Source organism: Physeter macrocephalus, chromosome 6 (assembly GCF_002837175.3).
Source record: "Physeter macrocephalus isolate SW-GA chromosome 6, ASM283717v5, whole genome shotgun sequence".
In the NCBI taxonomy this organism is placed as follows: Eukaryota; Metazoa; Chordata; class Mammalia; order Artiodactyla; family Physeteridae; genus Physeter; species Physeter macrocephalus.
In genome coordinates, this window is record NC_041219.1 from 44,793,707 (window position 1) to 44,811,295 (window position 17,589).

A 17,589-nucleotide genomic window follows, 5' to 3' on the forward strand; every position below is an offset into this window, starting at 1 on the left:
CTCCTACTTCTGAACCAAACTCTCGTCCTCACATCTTTCCTTCTAGAAAACGCTGGGGCCCCAGCAGCCCCTTGGGGAGGGGCCCCAGTGCCTGCTAGCACCTGATGGGAGAGGGAGCAAGGAGAGCACCGAGCATCCTGAGAGGAGCCTGGCCTCCCCGGTGGGTGGTGGCAGCGGCAGGGGAGGAAGGGTGAACCTGGTTCTTGGCGGGTGAGGGACCCTGACCCACATCCGTGAGCGTCTGTGAGGATTAAACCCTTCCTGGGAAGTGCTTCCTTATGCACCAAGGCCTGGCGATGTGGCCCTGCTTGTTCCGGAGGGGAAGGGAGAGGGAGGTGGAAAACGAGGAGCGGGGGTTACACCTCAGCTCAAAGTGTTTGGGTGGAGAGAGCACTCGTGGTGAGCAGAGTGGACACCTCTGGGGCAAGGGGGAGGCCGGAGGAGGGGACCGGCTCCTAAGCGATTGTGCCTCCCCTGCGAGAGAAGCAGGCCCACGGAATCCCTTTCCCGTCTCGTGACCCAAAGCAAGCCCGGTTCCTCCCCTGCCTTCACATGCAGGAGGCTCTGGACTGGAAGTTCCAAGTCGCTGCAGCCTTGAGCCTGGCAGTCTGTCCTGCTCCGGCTTCTCCCTGCACCAGAGTGGGGTCATTCTCACTCTCTTCAGAGAAACCAAGCAGGATGGGAGACCATGTGTTAAAAAGGAAGCAGCGCAGTGTCACGGGAAGAGTGCTGGCCTGTGAGGTGGGGCACCTCTCCCCTTCCTTACAGAGGTTTCAGCGAGATGGTCTCTGACCCCCTCCAGCTCTAAGATGCTCGGGAAGAGACGAGAGTCCAAAGGTGGCTGAGGATCCTGAAGACCTAAAATGCAGCTTGTCTGCCTAAACTCCAGCCCCTCCGTGCTGCCTCTCGGCTTCTCACTTTTTAGTGCGTCTGCCCTGTGTTCCAGCACTTTGCACATACTTTGTGAAACAGTCTCTCTGTCATCAAATCTCAAGGGGACATCTGGCCTTCCCGGTTGGATGGCGAGTTCAAGGATGGATCATGCCCTTGGTCCCTCTGCAGCCGCTTCCACGAGGCTGGTAACATCAGAAGGGCTCCAGGAGGAACAGGGATGAAACAGTACTCTGGGTGCGGGGCCTGGCTTCGCTGGCCCCATCTCACCCCCCCGCCAAGCTGCCCACTTTCTGAGTCCGGCCTCTGTAGGTTGAGTGCCAACAAATGGCACAGCTCCTTGAGAGGCCGACCTCAGATGCGCAGAGGCACTTGAGGGCTGATACCCCAGGGCTGCTGCCACCCTAGACCTCGCCCCGTAGGAGCAGGAAGCCCAGGGCCCCTGCACGGAGCTGGGAGGCTTTCCCTTGACATTGGCGAAACTTCCCAGTCTCATTGTCAGCTGTCCTTCGGGTATGGTTAGCCCTAGCCCTGATCTTTCAGGGATGCTTCTGAGACCGCCTCTGCCAACAGCACTACCCCGTGCCTGTTTGGACCCTAATAGAAAGGCTGGAACCACAAAGGCAGCCTTGAGATATGGAGGAAATGGGCCCGGGGGCGAGGGGAGGGGTTACGGGGGAGGCTTTTTTTTTTTTTTTTTTTGCTATGACGCTTTCCTCTTATTAATTTGTTGAACACCTACTATATGCTAGTCACCGTGCTAGATGCCTCCCTCAGTCACCTGCAGGTTTCAGACTAAGAAAAGCTCAGGAAAAGGCCCTTTAGAAAGTTAACAAAAAGTTCGCCTGTGTATTTGGAGATTGAGCCTCACAAAGTTGTGTGATGAGCAGCTTGGGTCTTACGCCCCCGTTTTTCAGATGAGGAGGCGCATTGTTCTCCCCAAATCCCACAGCACATAAAGTGCAGATCTAGCCTGCTCCTCCAGCTCAGGGTTTCCTGCCTTCAACGCCAGTGACACTTCGGACACAAAATTCTCTGTGGGAGGAGAGGCTGTCCTACACGTGGTAGAATGTTTAGCAGCGCCTCCGGCCTCTACCTACCAACTACCAGTAGCACCCCTTCAGATGAGACCACCAAAAATGTCTCCAGACATTACCAAGTGTCCCTGGGGGTTAGAATCGCCCCAGTTGAGAAAGAGCTCTTTGCATTGAGCCCTGAAGGGCCACGGGCTCCTCCCTGAGCTGCTTTCTGTGCTTACATCCTGCAAAACAGTTCTCTTTGACAGATCTCTTTGGCCCAGAGAGGCTGGCTGACTTGCCAAAGATTTTGCTTTCTGTGACTGACACAGTAGCATCTACCATCTTTGTTCTGGTTACCTTGCTTAGCTCTTGCCTGCCTTGGACTCTGCGGAACAGGTGTGTTTATGTGCGCACATCTGTCTTACTCCACCCAGAGCCCTGCCACATTTCCTCCCAATCTGTTCCCCTTCCTTGAGTCTCAGTTAAAGCCCTACACAGGGAGTACCCTTGGACATACCCCTGTGTGCCCAGCAGTGTCCCCACCTCAAAAGGCAGCCAGGGCCGACAGTAGAGAGACTTCCACGCTCCTCAACGCAGACCAGGTGGCGATTGCTACTTGGGGTACCACAACCACGTTCCGTTCTGACAAAACCCCCTTAGCAGCTGTTGAGCCCTGCCATGCACTGTGCATATAGTTCACCACCTGGCTGTGCACCACCGTCATTCCTCCGTGCCTGGAGGACCCAGCGGCTGTCACTGTGATTGTCTGCACTGCTGTTCCAGTGGCAGGAGGTCTGGTGCAGAACAGGCATGCCGGGCTCAGCAAGCTGAGCCAGACCAAGGTTGAGGGGCTGCGCACCTTAGGAAAGCTTGAGAGGGCAGGTGCAGATGTGAGAGTGTTCTCAGGGCGAGTCATCGTCAGATCAGCCAGAAGGCTTTGCAAAGTTAGGCAGGCCTGAACTTCTCACCCCTCCTCTGCGAAGCTTCTGCCTTCCCAGCTCTGAACCGAGGAAGGCCCTGCTTCTGACAGCTTATGCTGCTGCCTGGCACGACAGATACCCATTCTGTGCCTGGAGACCAGGACACTGTCTTTCCGCCTCACTATCGTATCCACAGTATCTGCGTAATAACGATTCGTTAAATGATTGAACACTTGACAACCATGTGATACAGAGAATAAGTCAGGCTAATCAATGTGGACGGTGTCAGAGGCTCTGCGATTGATCATGACCCTTTCACTTTTGTTCCTGACTCCTGAAATTGTACATGGAAGCCAAACAGGATTTAATTTCTTAAGGACTTTGAAGTCCGTCCTTATCAAATCCTTTCCTTCAAGAAGGCTTCTCCTTTCAGTGCATGTCCTCAGCAGACAGTCTTCATCTCCCAGTCACCCAGGTCTCCAGGCCTCTCTGGCTGCTCAGGGATGACCCTGTCTGCATGCTTCTTTCAAAGGCTAGCACGAAAGCAGGGGAGGAGGAGATGGGCCTTGAGGTGAGGAAATCTGTCCAAAGTCACTCAGCAAGTCATGAGAAGGGCTAGAACCTGGTTATCCAGACCCTCTAGGAGGGCACTGTCACTGCATCATGTGGCCTCTCCAAGTGACAGCCAGCTGGAGACAAGTTTTCATCAGAAAAGTGGCTAGAAGTTAGGCACTGTCTGCAGCCACTAGAAAGCAGCTCTAGGAACGGATGTCCATGTCATAGACCAGCTAGGACCTACCACGGAAGCCAGCAAGTGCGTGGGGAGCCTGGAGGAGGAAGGGAGGAAAGAGTAAGACAGTATGGCTGCAGAGGCTACGGTCCCCTGGGCACAAGCAAGGGAAAAGCACATCCCATCCTGTGCTGAGCCAAGAACCGTGCCTGATGGCCCTTATTTCCTGAGTGCAGCTTGGACACCCTGGCCGGTCTCCCCCTGGAAGGCCTTGGAAGTTGGGGGATTGGACAAGGAGAGGCACTTCACTGCAGTACTTGGAAGGCTTTATTCATTTGTTCACTCAGCAGATATTTACTGTGCACTAGGCCTGGGGGTGAACGGTGAGGCAGGCCATCGCGGATTTAGGGCAGCGGGCGGGGGGGTCATCCTGCTTGCTGTGATCTTAGCTGAGGCTGTGGCAGCAAGAGGACAGTGCAGAATGGGCAGACTCGGGCTGGATTCCCCATCCGCCACATATTAGCTAATGAATGACCCTGCAAACTGCTCCACATCCATCCAAGTAAAATGGGGATAGTCCTGGTACCACTCTCAAGAGGCCCTGGGGAGTAAAGCACTCAGCACAGTGGCTGACGTAGAGGAGGAGCTCTGTAAAGGCTGATGCCTCCGTTGTGTTATATGGGGGGTTATCACTTCCCTCTTGGGACATTCTCTCCTGGCTTCTCTCCCTGCTCCCTCCCGGTAAAATTGCCACTTTCATGTGGCAGTACTTGGCACACCGGCCTAAATGCTCATCCGCCTGGAAGAAGTTTCAAGGCCCAGCTTTTGAAAGAAAGATGGAGAAGATTTCCAGAGATGCCACTTGTGAGCCCTCAGCTCAGCAGGGCCTGAGTTACGCCGGTACCTGCTCACCCCTGCGCCCGCCCTCAGCTCTGTAGGTTTGTTATCAGGGGCCCTGGAAGAGGGCCACCGCCTTATCTGGTTGTGCAAAAGTCCCAAACTTTTCTTGACCGATAGTTTTGGGTAAAAATAAACAATTTTTGTTTGTTTGGAGACTCCTTCATATATAAAATACAAATTAAACCCAAACGAAACAAATAGCACATCAGAAAAGCCTGCCGACCCGCGCCAAGCCACCGGGCTGCCGAGCCAGTCCTGAACCCCCGTGCGGCTCCAGACCCTCCTCAGCTTTCTTCCAGCCCTTTCTACGCACTCGCCGGCGGCGAGGACAGCCGGCGTCTCCCCGGATAGACCGGGAGGAGCCCCAGGACCGGCGCGGGTCGGGGCGCAGAACCCGAGGCTGCGGGTCCCCGCGGAGCGCGGGGCTGAGAGCACGCGGGGCGATGCTGACACCTGGCGGCCGCTTGCAGCGCCTTGCTTTCCTCCTCAGGCAGGGTAGATAAAGAAGGTAGAGGCCAGGGCTCGGCAAACTTTCTGTAAATGGCCACATAGTAAATGTTCTAGGCTTTGGGGACATGCGGGGTCTGTCACGACGGCGGCTGCTGCTGTTGCAGCGCTAAAGCCCACCAGTACGATGCGAGTGAGTGGGCGTAGCTGTTCCAATGAAATTTTGGGGACGCTGAAATTTGAATTTCGTCTCATTTTCGTGTGTCACAAAATATTACTCACCTTTTAATTTTACCGCGCATTCAAAAAATGTAAAAATCATTCTTGCTCAAGAGCTGTGCAAAAACAGGCAGTGGCTGGATTTGGCCTGCAAGGCCGCTGGCCCCCTGGCCCCGGGCCACTTTCCTCCAGGATCCCAGCGCTAACCCCCAACTGTCACACCTGGGATCCTTCCCTACTTTGCCACTGTCCTGCCAAGAGGACTCCCCCAGTACCCCATCCCCAACCAGACTGCTGCCGCTGAGCCCTCTTCCTAACAAATTCTGGAGTTGTTAGTTTTCACCCATGCCTATGAACAATCCCCATGGCCAGGCCAGGGCTGGGTCTGACTCTACACAGGGTACTGAGAGAATTTAGCGGGGAAGGAGATGTAGGTCTGGCTTCTCTGCTCCAGAAGCCCCTGAGAGGAAAAGGGGCTTGAACTGAGCTTTGAAGGGAGTGTAGACCTCGGAACAGGGGACAGAGAAAGGGGCATCCGAGGGCCGGCAGACTCACTGAGGAAGCAATGGGCATGGGCCCGCTGAGAGGCCACCAGGAAGTCCTCCTGAGGGGGACCCTCGGGAGGGAACCATCCTTCACGGTATGGATCTCACAACTACTCCAACCAACAGGTGTAATTTTTCTCAGCCCTACCAATTAAAAAATGCGACCTTGGACAGTTACTTAACCTCCCTCTGCCTTAGTGTCCTCATCCGTATCTACCTCATAAGATTGTTATGAGGATTGAGTAAGTCAATACCTATATAATTACAGCAGTGCCTGGCACTAGGGCCAGCTTCATGGGCATGCAACTTGCGGGCTCCCATGGGCCCTGCACCCAGAAGGCGAAGGGTCCCACATTTGGTTTAATGCTCTGCTGTTGCTGTCTTGAAATTCTTAATAATTTTGGAACAAGGAGCCCCATGCTTTCATTTTGCACTGCCAGTCCTGCCTGGCATACCATGTGCTTACAAACTTGAGGTTTTATTATTATCTTAGAGTCTAGAATAACAAATCGGATTCAATACACTTATTTTAGAAATGAGGAAACTGAAGCTCAGACAGTTTACGTGACTTGCACACGATCACACAGCAAGTGGCGTGCAGAATGAAGGCTGGGGACGGAGAAATGAAAATCGCGATCTCAGAGGTGAAGGCAGGACAACGACCCGGCTCTCCACCCCCACTCCCCACTCCCCACCCCCACCCCCACCCCCGACAGCCCCAGAAGGCAACATAAGGAGAGGAGAGAGAGAGACTCCTTAGAAGGAGCTTAGAGAAAGAGGGGATATGAAAAAGAGCATGAACAGTTGTAGAGGTAGGAGGGGAGCTGGCTATTTTGAGGAACCAAGAGAAGATTTTCAGAGTAAAACATAGTGGTGAAGCCATGGAAACAAGGACTAAGAAAGTCTCTTGGATGTTGGCCACAAAGAGGTCATAGATGAGCTTAGAGAAATGAGTTTCAGCAGAGAGTTAGGGCTGGAAGCCAGGATACGGAACAGCAGTGGTGGATATGGCCACAGGGCATTATTTAAGATGCTGAGAAAAGGAAAAAGAAGGGAAAAGGGCAGGCAGGCAGGCAGGAAGGCTATTTTGAAGGGGGTGGGAGAGGAGCCAGATCCCAACTGGATGCAGAGGAAGGACCATCAGAGGCAGTAATTGAGCCAGGAAGAGGTGCGCTTCTTTCCCTGAGTCTGTAGGGAAAAGAGCATGGGGTTGAGCTCATAAAGGCTATGAGGGCGACTGTTCATTTGGAGGCTCGTTTTCTCTCCAGCGGCACCGTGGCGGTTCCGAGGTAGATGCCTCTGGGCAACATAGCAGCATGGAAAAGAGCTGACTCATTGGAGTCAGAGGGCCTGGGTTCAGCTGTGAGGTTATTAACTGTGGCGACCTGGGGCAAGTTAGTCAGCCCTTCAGAGCCTCAGTTTCCCTACCTGGAAAATGGGGATAACCATGGTTGTTGTGAAGGTTAACTGCCATGATCCATGTAAAGCCCTCAGTACAGTGTCTGACACACATCGGTGTTCACGAAAGGGTAGCTGTTATTTACAGCACATCCGGTTCTCCTGTGAACCTCCTGGGGGTTGGCCAGCACACAGGAGGGGTCCAGTGTTTGCTGCTTCCCTCGGAGCTTTTCAGGAAGTGTGGTTGTAAGAAACGAGAGGTGATTTAGAGGCAGCACAGCTTCTGTCACAAGGGCTTTGTTGCACAATAAATGCTACCAAACGTAATAAATGCTTATGAGCGTGTCCTCTGTAATCAGCACCCTCTAGAAAGTTCCCCTCCCCCAGTGCTATTGGCCTTGGCTGTGGCCACACCCACTTCCCAAGTGAGCCAGATCAGCTGTCAGCTGTCCTCTTGTCTTCTGGATTTAGTTCTTTGACAGGGAATCTTCCCATGATTATAAGTTTGAGAACCGGAGACTGCATTATAAACACTTCCAAATGTCTCACAGAAATGAGAGGCCAGTGCAAAGGGTAAAGGGAGTTCTCCTGTGCCACAGAAATCAGAGCTGGAGCCCATCCAGCTGGCTATGTCACCCCAAGCTTGTGGGTCATTGCAGAATTGTTTGCAGAAATTCCCCTTGTATTGGATTTTGTCCAGGCCAATGCAATGTGTTCAGGGATCACAGAACAATCTCTCAAGGGAAGAAAGGAAGGCCTGTTGCTTGGAATGGCTTAGAGCACTTTTGGTAGCCATCCAAGGCAGCTATCACTCATTAAATCTGCCTTCCCCTCCAGCAAAAAGCCAACTGTATAGAACACCACATATAGAGCTCTAAGAATAGTATAGCGCTCCAAGAACATACTGCACTTGGCCTGCATACGAGTGTGCAGGGCTTGGCGAGTCTTTTTACTCTCAAAGCTGGGTGTGTTGTAACAAACAAACACACAAAATATTTACTGCAAGTAGAATGCAGAGAAGAAACGAGAAAGAGAGCAAAGGAGAGCACCCTAGCATGTCATTCTTTGACCTGGGCTGCCTTTTCAGGGCAGGAATCGACGCCACGGCCACCAAAGCAGCCTGTAAGCCCTCGGGCAGTGAGTACAGCAGACCCCTTTCCTCCCCACCATTCACTGACTCCACACTAGGCTGAGCAAGCCCCAAAGTCCTGTAACAGGTGGTAATTTGTCATTTGCTGCGACAGGAAGTTGAAACCATCATCCTCCACAATAAATATTTAGTTGATTTATTGGCTTTCTTCCCACAAGTATAGAAAGAGAACAGGTTCCATCCAAAGCTGCAGTTCTGAGCAATGAGAGCTCTCAAAGTACAGACGAGACCCTAAAACCACACCCCACCGTTTGTTGGAAGAAATCCATGTGTGGGTCTATTCATAAAAGAGTCTGGGAAGATACTCTCCTTAATGGCGGTTGGCTCTAGTAGTGGGATTTGAGGGAGATTTTATTTTCTACTTTAAAGCTTTCTGTATTGTCTGAAATCTTTACTCAATGTTACTTTTATGATCAGAGAAACAGCAATCTTATTTGGAAATTATTTTCCTATTCTCAAGTGGACAAACACAACAGGGTTTCTGGCTTCCTGCTTTCTCCTGGGGAAGGAAAGTACAACGAGGCGAAGTGGACAGACCCCTGAAGGCCCTCAAAGGCAAAGGTTATAGGAAGCACCGGCTTTGGCCACTCCTGGATATTCCTATTCTGCTCCCTGCCCCCCGAGAGCAAGCACTGCAGGTCACCGCACATCCCCAGTCTCTTGCCTAGGTAATCACAATTCATCCTTTAGTTCTCCTCGTAGATGTCACACCTTCAGGGTAGCCATCTTTGTCTCTCCAAGATTAAGTCCCATGTCCCTCCAAGCCATCTGCACTGTGTTTACCTACTAAATCGAGGTTCCTAAAGGCAGACGTGTTTTATTCCTCTGTGCAGCCTCTGTACCTTAGGAAAGTGCCAACAAGCTCCATAAATATTTACTGAATAATTATTTATTGGGGGAACCTTTTATAATCAGAGCAATTCGAGACATACAAAGATGAAAAAGAAATCATTTGTTTTCAAGGAACTTTAAACTGAGTTGGGGAGACAGGCATGTCCAACAATTAAATATAAAACCAAGCACTAGTTTAAGTGTTAAAAATAGAGTTATAAACAACCAACTATGAAGATAAGGAAGGTTTTGGACACTGACCATTTCTCATTCTTTTTGTTTTCTGGTTCAGAATCCCCATATTGGAATGCTAGTATGGGGTATGTGCATGTAGTTATAAGGATTCAGGTTCTTAGGACCTTTCTTAGAATTTGACTCACGAATTTTCTTCTGTCCTTCTGCTGGCAGTTGCCCTAGGAATACCTGCCATTTAATCTTAATTGATGTTTGTGAAACACTTATCTTCCTCTGCTGAAAGGCTATAAGTGTTGAGCATTATTACTGTGTTACAGTGGTTGTTTTATTATTAAAGCAGTGCCAATGCGGTTACACAACAGCTTGGATCAGGAGACGAAACAAGGGCAGTGATCCCACTGAAGCTACAGGGGATGGGGATTTGGGATGGTAAAATGTTAATTACCCAAGACGGAATGCAGGCTATTGTCCAGCACTGTGCGCCTGGAGATCATTTCAGTCCCAGAGCCTGGGGCCGGCTCTCTGGCAGTGGGTCCTAAGCATTCTGCCCTCCCCTGGCTGGAATGTTGGATTCACTTTGCTGAAAGCAGCCACAGAGAAAGAATCCAATGGCCACAAGCCAGGAGCACTTGTCTTGCACAGCATCAGGGGCTACTCTGGAAGCTATCCAGGAGCTGAAAGGCTGTTCCGTTTGCATACAGTAAATTATTTCTAAACCGATTTATTCTTTTTCTCTCTTTAGACGCTCTTCTTGTTTCTGGCTCTTGAGGACTCTCTCAAAAGAGAGTGAGCTGGAGATGGATGGGTGTGGGTCAGGAAGGTAGGCTTGAAACAGAAGGCTGGTAGAAGTGTCCATTTATTTATAAAGCTGAGAAAATGAACATAAAGGTAGATAGGCTTCTGGGCGGGAACCACCAAGACTGTTTAATTCAGGGTGGGGAGGAATGGGTGCTGGAGAAGAGGATGCAGTGGAGGCAATGACAGCCTATCCATAGCTTTAGTCCCCAGCAATGTCACCTCCAGAAACTGAGGAACTTAGCTTCTGAATGAAAGCTTTTGAAGATGTTGGGTTGGCTGATGGGTACGATTCTAGGCTAAGGGAAAGGCACTAAAGTACAGTGAAAAGAGCGAAGGCTCTGGAGTCAGACAGACCTAGGACCAAATGCTGGTCTACCAACTACATTCTATCTAGGTGACCTTGGGCAAATTTCCTAACCTCTCTGGAGCCTCAGTTTCCTAACTGTAAAATTTAGAGAACGTAAAACTCACAGGTTCAACCGATAGTCCTTGTAAAGAACTCTGCATGGTTGGCACAAAGCGGGCATGCAATAAACGGTAATCGTTACTACCGTCAACCACAGGCCAAATGACGGGAATCATTCAAACTCCCTAGCAAACAATTAACCAAAGCACAGCGAATCCAGATCTGACCGACGCGCCTATTTGCCCAATAAGGTACCAGGAAAGAACTCAGTGGAGACAAACCAATGGCATTAGCCCTTGTTGTTGGACGGACTTTCTTGCTGTTCCACCAATAGTTTGAAGATTTGACTAGGGAGTGACATCCTGACAGTCCAATGATTCACAACCAGCCCACTCTCAGCACTTCGGCGGGGATAAATCAAGGAGCCGGGACGTATAGATTCCGTTATTAGACAGTACTGGATGGAGAGAGGAGCTTAGGGGAAACAGCGCGAGGGCGAGGCACTAATGAGCTAATAAAAGGAAAAGCATGATGGTTGCGCCAAGTGAGCTCGGCCGCCATCATGCTCTAGTTTCCCCTTCGCCTCTCCGAGTCCGCGACCAAGGAAAAGGTCTCTGGGATGCTGAGGGGGTGTGTCCCCGAATGATTGGCGCAGACAGCTCAGCCAATCGTAGCTCGTCAAACGGAACGCATTTGACCAATGAGGGGCGACGGCAGCTGCGAGAAATTGGAGGGGCGGAACGGCAGCTTGACGGGCACAAAAGCCAGCCAGTGAGGGCCGGCAGCATCCTCCCTGCGGCCAATGGAGTGGGGCTCTGGGCGGGCCCCCGAGTGTTTGTGTTGTGGTTTTGGGGGAGGGAGGCGGAGGGGAAAGTTTGTTTATTTTGTTTTTAGTTTCTGGGGTCCCCGTGTTTCTCGGAGGTGAAGCGGGAGGGAGTGACCCCCCCCCGAGCCCCTCAGTCCCTCTACTACGTCGCCTCCATAGCCTGCAGAGAAGCGGGGACCGCGCGCATCGCGGCGCATCGCCTCACAGCGGAACGCCGCGCACTCGGAGCCGGCACGGCTCAGTGGTAAGTGAGGACCGACGGCCACCGCCGCCCTTCCCCTCCCCCGCTCACCGCCCAGTCAGAGCTGGCCGGCCGGGTGGGCGAGGACGCCTGCGGGAGCGCGCGGCGCGGGGTCGGCCTGTCAAGCTGAGGCGCAGCGTGTGCGTGTCCTCGCGAGTGAGCGCGCGCGGCGGGGAGAGGGCCGGGAGGGGCGTGAGCGCGCGCGGGGTCGGCGAGGGTGGCGGCGTTGGGCGCGCGCCCCGCGGGGCGGGCGTCTGGTGGGTTTGACCCCGGGGCTGGGAGGGACGCGGGCGACATCCGCTCGCGGGGAAGGGGCGCCCCGAATGGCCGGGCCGGGACCGGCAGACGAGCGCGACTCCGGGCGTCACGCGCCGGCAGGTGTGAGCTGGGGAAGGGCTTCCGGGTGGGCTGGTCAAGTCGAGTTCGTTTCCCGTCGCCGGGGGACCTCGGGGCAGGGAGGGGTCCCCGCGGAGAGCCGAGGCCCGCGGAGGCGCGTCGGGGCCCCTGCCTGGAGGTGGCAGAGGGAGGCGGCAGGCCTCGGAGCCTCCCGGTCCCCACCTGTGTGCAGGACCTGCGTGACGGAGTGAATGCGTTCCCCTGCTCCCGCCCCCACCCCTCACCCCAGAGCCCTGCGTGTGTGGCCACCTTCGAGAGGCGATTCAACCTCCTCGGGGAAAGGAGGGCGAGGGGAATATCCGCGGACTACCAGCCCGAAGTGTTTTCTGCATTCCCTGGTCCTGCGCCCTTTGGTTTCAAACTAGTGGGTTTTCACTAATGGGCTTAAATGCACCATAGTGGCTGAAGACACCCAGTAAAGGTAGCCTCTTGTCAGGCTCCTTAAGGACCAGCCCATTCTCAGTTCTTTGGGCACCGAGAACTAGTCTGGGTCTTTTCAGGCTCCTTGCCTTCTCATGTATCTTTTGGCTGTTTTATTACTTTTTAGCGTCTGTGCTAGAGGTTGAAGCGAGGGATAAGGTGAATTTCAAGTTGTCCATTTGCTTACAATATAAGCAAAATTATACAACAAAATAGGCCAGAGATGTTTCCCCATGGTCAGTGAATAAAACGTCATTAATTACTGACCCCCCCTCCCCCAGCAGTTAAGCAAACAGAAATGAGATGTATAGCAATCTTACATCTTAGCATTTTGTGCAAGTTTAACAATAGAGGCTATTTCCTTCGTAGTTGTGGGGAATTTCAGTAGGATGATAGGTTCCTATTGATTTGGAGAAGCATCTTGGCTTTGAAACTATGTTTATTCTTTTGGTAGTGTTTTGTAAATGCCTCTTAAAAAGAACTTTTAGAACATTGACAACTCTACACGTGTGCAGTGTCACACTAGGTAGGTAGTAGGAGAGATGTGAATGTAGTAGGTCCATACACTAAGGCAAGTATCCAGACCACAAATCAGACTGGCTTGTTCCACTTGGGATGCCGTGATTATAATAATGATGCTTTTATAGTTTCTTAGTTGTTGACTGTTTTTAAGTGCTTGTCCCAAACATCATTATTTGAGCAAAATAGTTCCTGATAGAACTTAAGGAGAAGAAATTCCCAAGCTGCTTTTCTAAGGTAGCACATAAATGTCATGCCCTTGGGGGAAAAAAGATTATTTTTTTCTCATTCAAATGGAAGCACTTAAAAATGTTTTAAATAAGAACAATACCATTTCTTCAAATGGTAGTAATAATGTTAAGCTAACATTTTTTGCGTGCTTTGCGTATGCCAACCTGTTTATATTTTTACCTAATTCTTACCTTAAGCCTGCGGGGTAGGTATCATTACTGTTTTGTGGATGAGAAAAAGAGCCTCCAAAAGCCATAGAGCTAGGAAGTTCAAGGGCATCCGTTTAGTCTTAAGTCTGTTTGGTTTCAAAGCCTGTGCTTGTTCCATTTTGCCCCCTAAGTTATCCAGAGGAAGAAATGCAGTGTACACTGAAAAGTAGAGAGGGATGGAAAAGGGAAATGCGACTGATGATTAGGTTCCCCATACCTAACTTAAGAATCAATTAAACTCATTCTTAGTTTTTAGAAATTAGGAACATTTTTACTAATGTTACATCTAAGCTTTGCTTTAATTTCCTCCTTATTTAATTTTTATAAAGATAAATTAAAATGTGTTTAATTCAGAGGTCAAGGCTTTCAGAGCCCTTCGTGCAGATCACTCCGGTACCTTTGCTGTTGTGATTAATCCTGCGTGCTCTTCCAGGGCCCAGACGTTATTCACTTTTGTATCCAGCAGGGTGCTTACTGTATAGTAGGAGCACAGTAAATATCAGTTGATTTAGGAACAGAGTTAAAAATGTCATGATTTCGGGTTCATTTTAGCAGTTTTAGTTTAATGGGACAATAAGAAAGTGAACAGCTCATGTGCAAAAGACATGTTCTAGAAGAATACTTAAATGGAGCAATTCATAGAGTCTGGGAAGTGTGGCTCTGCTAGTTTGCCAAATCTCCCACTTCTTATCAGTTTGAGCTCCTGTGCCATTCTGTTCTTCCTTTCACCTCCAGAATTCTAACAGAGGAGGCTATACTGACTGCTTCCCTTCACTACTTAGTCATCCTTGAACCTTTGCAACCTGGCTTTTAACCTCACCACCACTCACTGAGGCGTTTTCCAAGGTTGCCATTGAATTTAATGGTTAAATTTCCCAGAGCATCCTTTCGGGCTTTATCCTGTTCTGTTCTGTCTCCCTGCAGCTCAGTCCTTTTGACTACCCCACCCTTAAAAAAAATTTTTTTTTAACTTTTAAAATAACATATAATAATAATGACTTTTAGTGTGTGTACGTTTCTGTGAATGTTAGTACATGTACAGATTCATGTGACCATCACCATAATCAGGATACAGAACAGTTCCATGACCCCCAAAAGACTCCCTCATGCTCTATCCCTTTTGAGAGCCCTTTCTCCTGACTTTCATCCCAGAGAGAAATTAACACTAAGGATCAAACTCAGGCTCTTTTTGTTGTCTTTTTTTTTTTCCTCTTTTTCTACTCCTTGAAAACGTTACTTACTTTTGGGATTTAAACTAGCACTTCTGTCAGTTAACCTGAGGATCCATGCCTCATCTCTCTTCCATTCTCTAAACAACATCCATATTTACCTGCTGGAATTCTTCCCTAGTCCTTCATACCCGGTATGTTTAGAGTTGTGCCTAACTTTGCCTCCCAGCTAATGGCTCCCAAACCAGCTCTTCCATCAGATTTTTCTATATTTTTTGGTGGTGCCATCCTTCTCCCAGCCTTGTAACCCTGGGACACTTGAAGGGCCTTATATAAAACTCTTAGCCCAAACCAGGTATCCTGCTACTCAGCTACAAATGCTGGTCCTGCCCCTTTGCTGCCAAGCCGGCTTCTGTTCAGTAGGCTGAGCAGAGCACAGGTGGTTGGAACACTTAGAACCCATCAGGATTTCCCTGGTCAAAACCCCTCACGAGGGGGCTTCCCTGGTGGCGCAGTGGTTAAGAATCCGCCTGCCAATGCAGGGGTCACAGGCTTGAGCCCTGGTCCGGGAAGATCCCACATGCCGCGGGGCAACTGGGCCCGTGAGCCACAACTACTGAGCCTGCGCGTCTGGAGCCTGAGCTCCGCAACAAGAGAGGCCACGACAGTGAGAGGCCCGCGCACCGCGATGAAGAGTGGCCCCCGCTCGCCACAACTAGAGAAAGCCCTCGCACAGGAACGAAGACCCAACACAGCCAAAAATAAATAAATAAAAATTAAAAAAAAAAAACAAAACAAAAAACCCTCACGGTTTCCCATTGCGCTCAGACCCATTTAGGATTTTATTTTTCATCCTTTGAGGCTTCGCAAGATCTGGCCTCTGCCTGCCTCTCCAGCCTTCTCTCACCTTTTTATGGCCCACCTGCCTTCCTGACAGTCTAACTACACAGCCTTTCTTTCAATTCTTTGATTTACCCAAGCCTTTTCCAGCTGTAAGGATTTTGTACATACCACTCTCCTGGCTTGGGCTGTTCTTCCCCCCTAGTCTTTACCCACCTGACTTCAGGGTTCAGATGAAATTGTCACTTCTTCAGAGAGTCTTTCCTTTATGACCTCATCCCATTACTCTCATCCACCCTTAATTAGGTCTCTCAGAGCTCCTGTTCTTTCTTCATAGCTCTCACTACAGTTTGTGATTCAGGACCATGTCTGTTTTGCTTCCCATGCCTCCAGAGCCGAGCCAAGTATCAGGCATACAGCAAACTCTCAGTAAATATTTGCTGGCTGTGTTGTGAGCCTGGGCTTTTGCTTTCATAATTTATTGCTATCTTGTAGTTTCTGGTAGCCTTGCTTTCTACTTCCTACCTTCTCCGACTTGATCCCACTGGTGGAGGTCTTGCCACATAGAGATAGATCTGAAATCACTAAAGAGGACACCGATTTTGTTCTCTTGAATTGCACCTTCCCCTGGGAGCCTTTACCACTGAGCCCGTTGAGATCCAACCTAAACCTAAACCGGGGCTGGGCTTGCTAGCGTGCTGAGCAGTGCACCTTGGTTATCCAGGCTCATGTCAGTGCTTGCAGCTGTTGCTCTTCCCTCACCTCACCCTGCTCTTGATTTCTTCCTCCTCTCTGCACCCAGCGTGGGACTTCTAAAGACCTTGTATACTTTCCAGCTGAGCCTGCTTACCCTTTGACATTTGCTGGCCTTTTGACATTGACAACTGCCTCTAGTGTCTTGAGGCTAGGGATTGCCCCCACGCTAGTCTTCCTGAAACAGTGCTTTGTTTATGTTTCCTGTCCCCTCCCCAAATCTACCACAAGCACTTAAGTTTGAAAACATTCAATAGTGTTTCATTGCCTCAAGGGATTAAACTCTGTAGCTTGTTATTTAAAGCTCTCTGGACTAGCATTGTGCAGTAGAAATAGAATGCAAGCCGCTAATGTGAGCCACGCATGTAATTTTAAATTTTCTAGTAGCCACATTAGAAAGGTAGAAAAAAAGGGTGAAATTGATTTTCATAACGCTTTATTTACTTCAGTATATCCAGAATATTATGTAAACATATAATCAGTAAAAAAAAAAATTATTGAGGTGCTTTACATCCTTTTTTTGATGTGAAACTCTGAAATCTGGAGTGTACTTTTCATTTAATACATCTCAATTCAGACTAACCACATTTCCAGTGCTCAGTAGCTGCATGGGGCTAGTGGCTACCATGCTGGACAGCACAACTCTAAACCATGTCCTCAACACAGATGGAGGGCTATACCTGGGTAATTGCCACCACTGGCCTTTTGGTAACTGTTCCCCTTCCCTACAATCAGCTCCTTATCCAAATATGCTAACCTTCCTTGCTGAGAAACCTGGAGGATCCTAAGACCATCCCTAAACTTCAGTTCTCGCCATCTCCTCTGAGCCATTTTAATGTTAATTTTTTTGTGTCATTGTATTTTCATATAGCAATTATTTATTTATCAGTTTGTATTATAATCAGAGGTAGTGTTAAAATATTTAATAACTGATAAGGCATAGGTATAGGTGCTTGATGAATTAGAACCAATGGCAACTGTGTTCTCATCTGTGCGTACCTGCTGAATTACAGCTCTTATTGTCCTGGGCTGTGTTATTCTTGGCTTCCTCCATAAGACTGAGTTCCATGAAAGCAGGGTTTTGTCCTGCTCATTTTTGCATCCCTAAGATGGCTCCTTACCTGGCCTGTAGTAAGCAGTCTGTAAATATGTTAAATCAATGAACAAATGCTACCTTGTATCTTGTTTTATTCTTTCTATGTGCTACGTTTTGTCTTTCCAATTAGAAACCAAAATATAAGTTCTTTGAGGGCAGAGATCATGAATTATGAAGGACTAGATGGCTGTTTCTTGCTTGTCTTCATAGGAGAATTTCTTCTGAATGAAGATTTGCTTTAAAAAAATAACTGTTTAGATATTGTTATGGGTTTTCAGGCTGGGTCAAAAAATGAGGTTTGGGGCTTCCCTGGTGGCGCAGTGGTTGAGAGTCCGCCTGCCGATGCAGGGGACACGGGTTCGTGCCCCGGTCCGGGAAGATCCCACATGCCGCGGAGCGGCTGGGCCCGTGAGCCATGGCCGCTGAGCCTGTGCATCCGG

The 17,589-nt window shown here is 49.8% G+C and overlaps 2 protein-coding genes across 6 annotated transcripts in view; both read left to right on the plus strand.

The window, feature by feature from the left end:
* The window catches only part of CACNA1I (calcium voltage-gated channel subunit alpha1 I), a 74,625-nt gene extending 62,842 nt beyond the window's left edge, over positions 1-11,783 (plus strand). Inside the window, exons 30-32 of the mRNA XM_028491469.1 lie at positions 47-160; positions 11,435-11,519; positions 11,575-11,783. Coding sequence (XP_028347270.1) covers positions 47-160; positions 11,435-11,519; positions 11,575-11,783 — 408 coding nt within the window. The remainder of the gene's footprint in view (positions 1-46; positions 161-11,434; positions 11,520-11,574) is intronic.
* TNRC6B (trinucleotide repeat containing adaptor 6B) overlaps positions 11,283-17,589 on the plus strand; it is a 283,431-nt gene continuing 277,124 nt past the window's right edge. For 2 of the 5 annotated variants that reach the window (XM_055085311.1, XM_055085312.1), the window contains exon 1: positions 11,297-11,519. The gene's annotated coding sequence lies outside the window, so the exon portion shown is untranslated. Of the gene's footprint in view, positions 11,520-17,589 lie in introns of all 5 variants that reach the window. The other 3 variants (XM_028490623.2, XM_028490625.2, XM_028490624.2) reach the window with 2 other exon arrangements.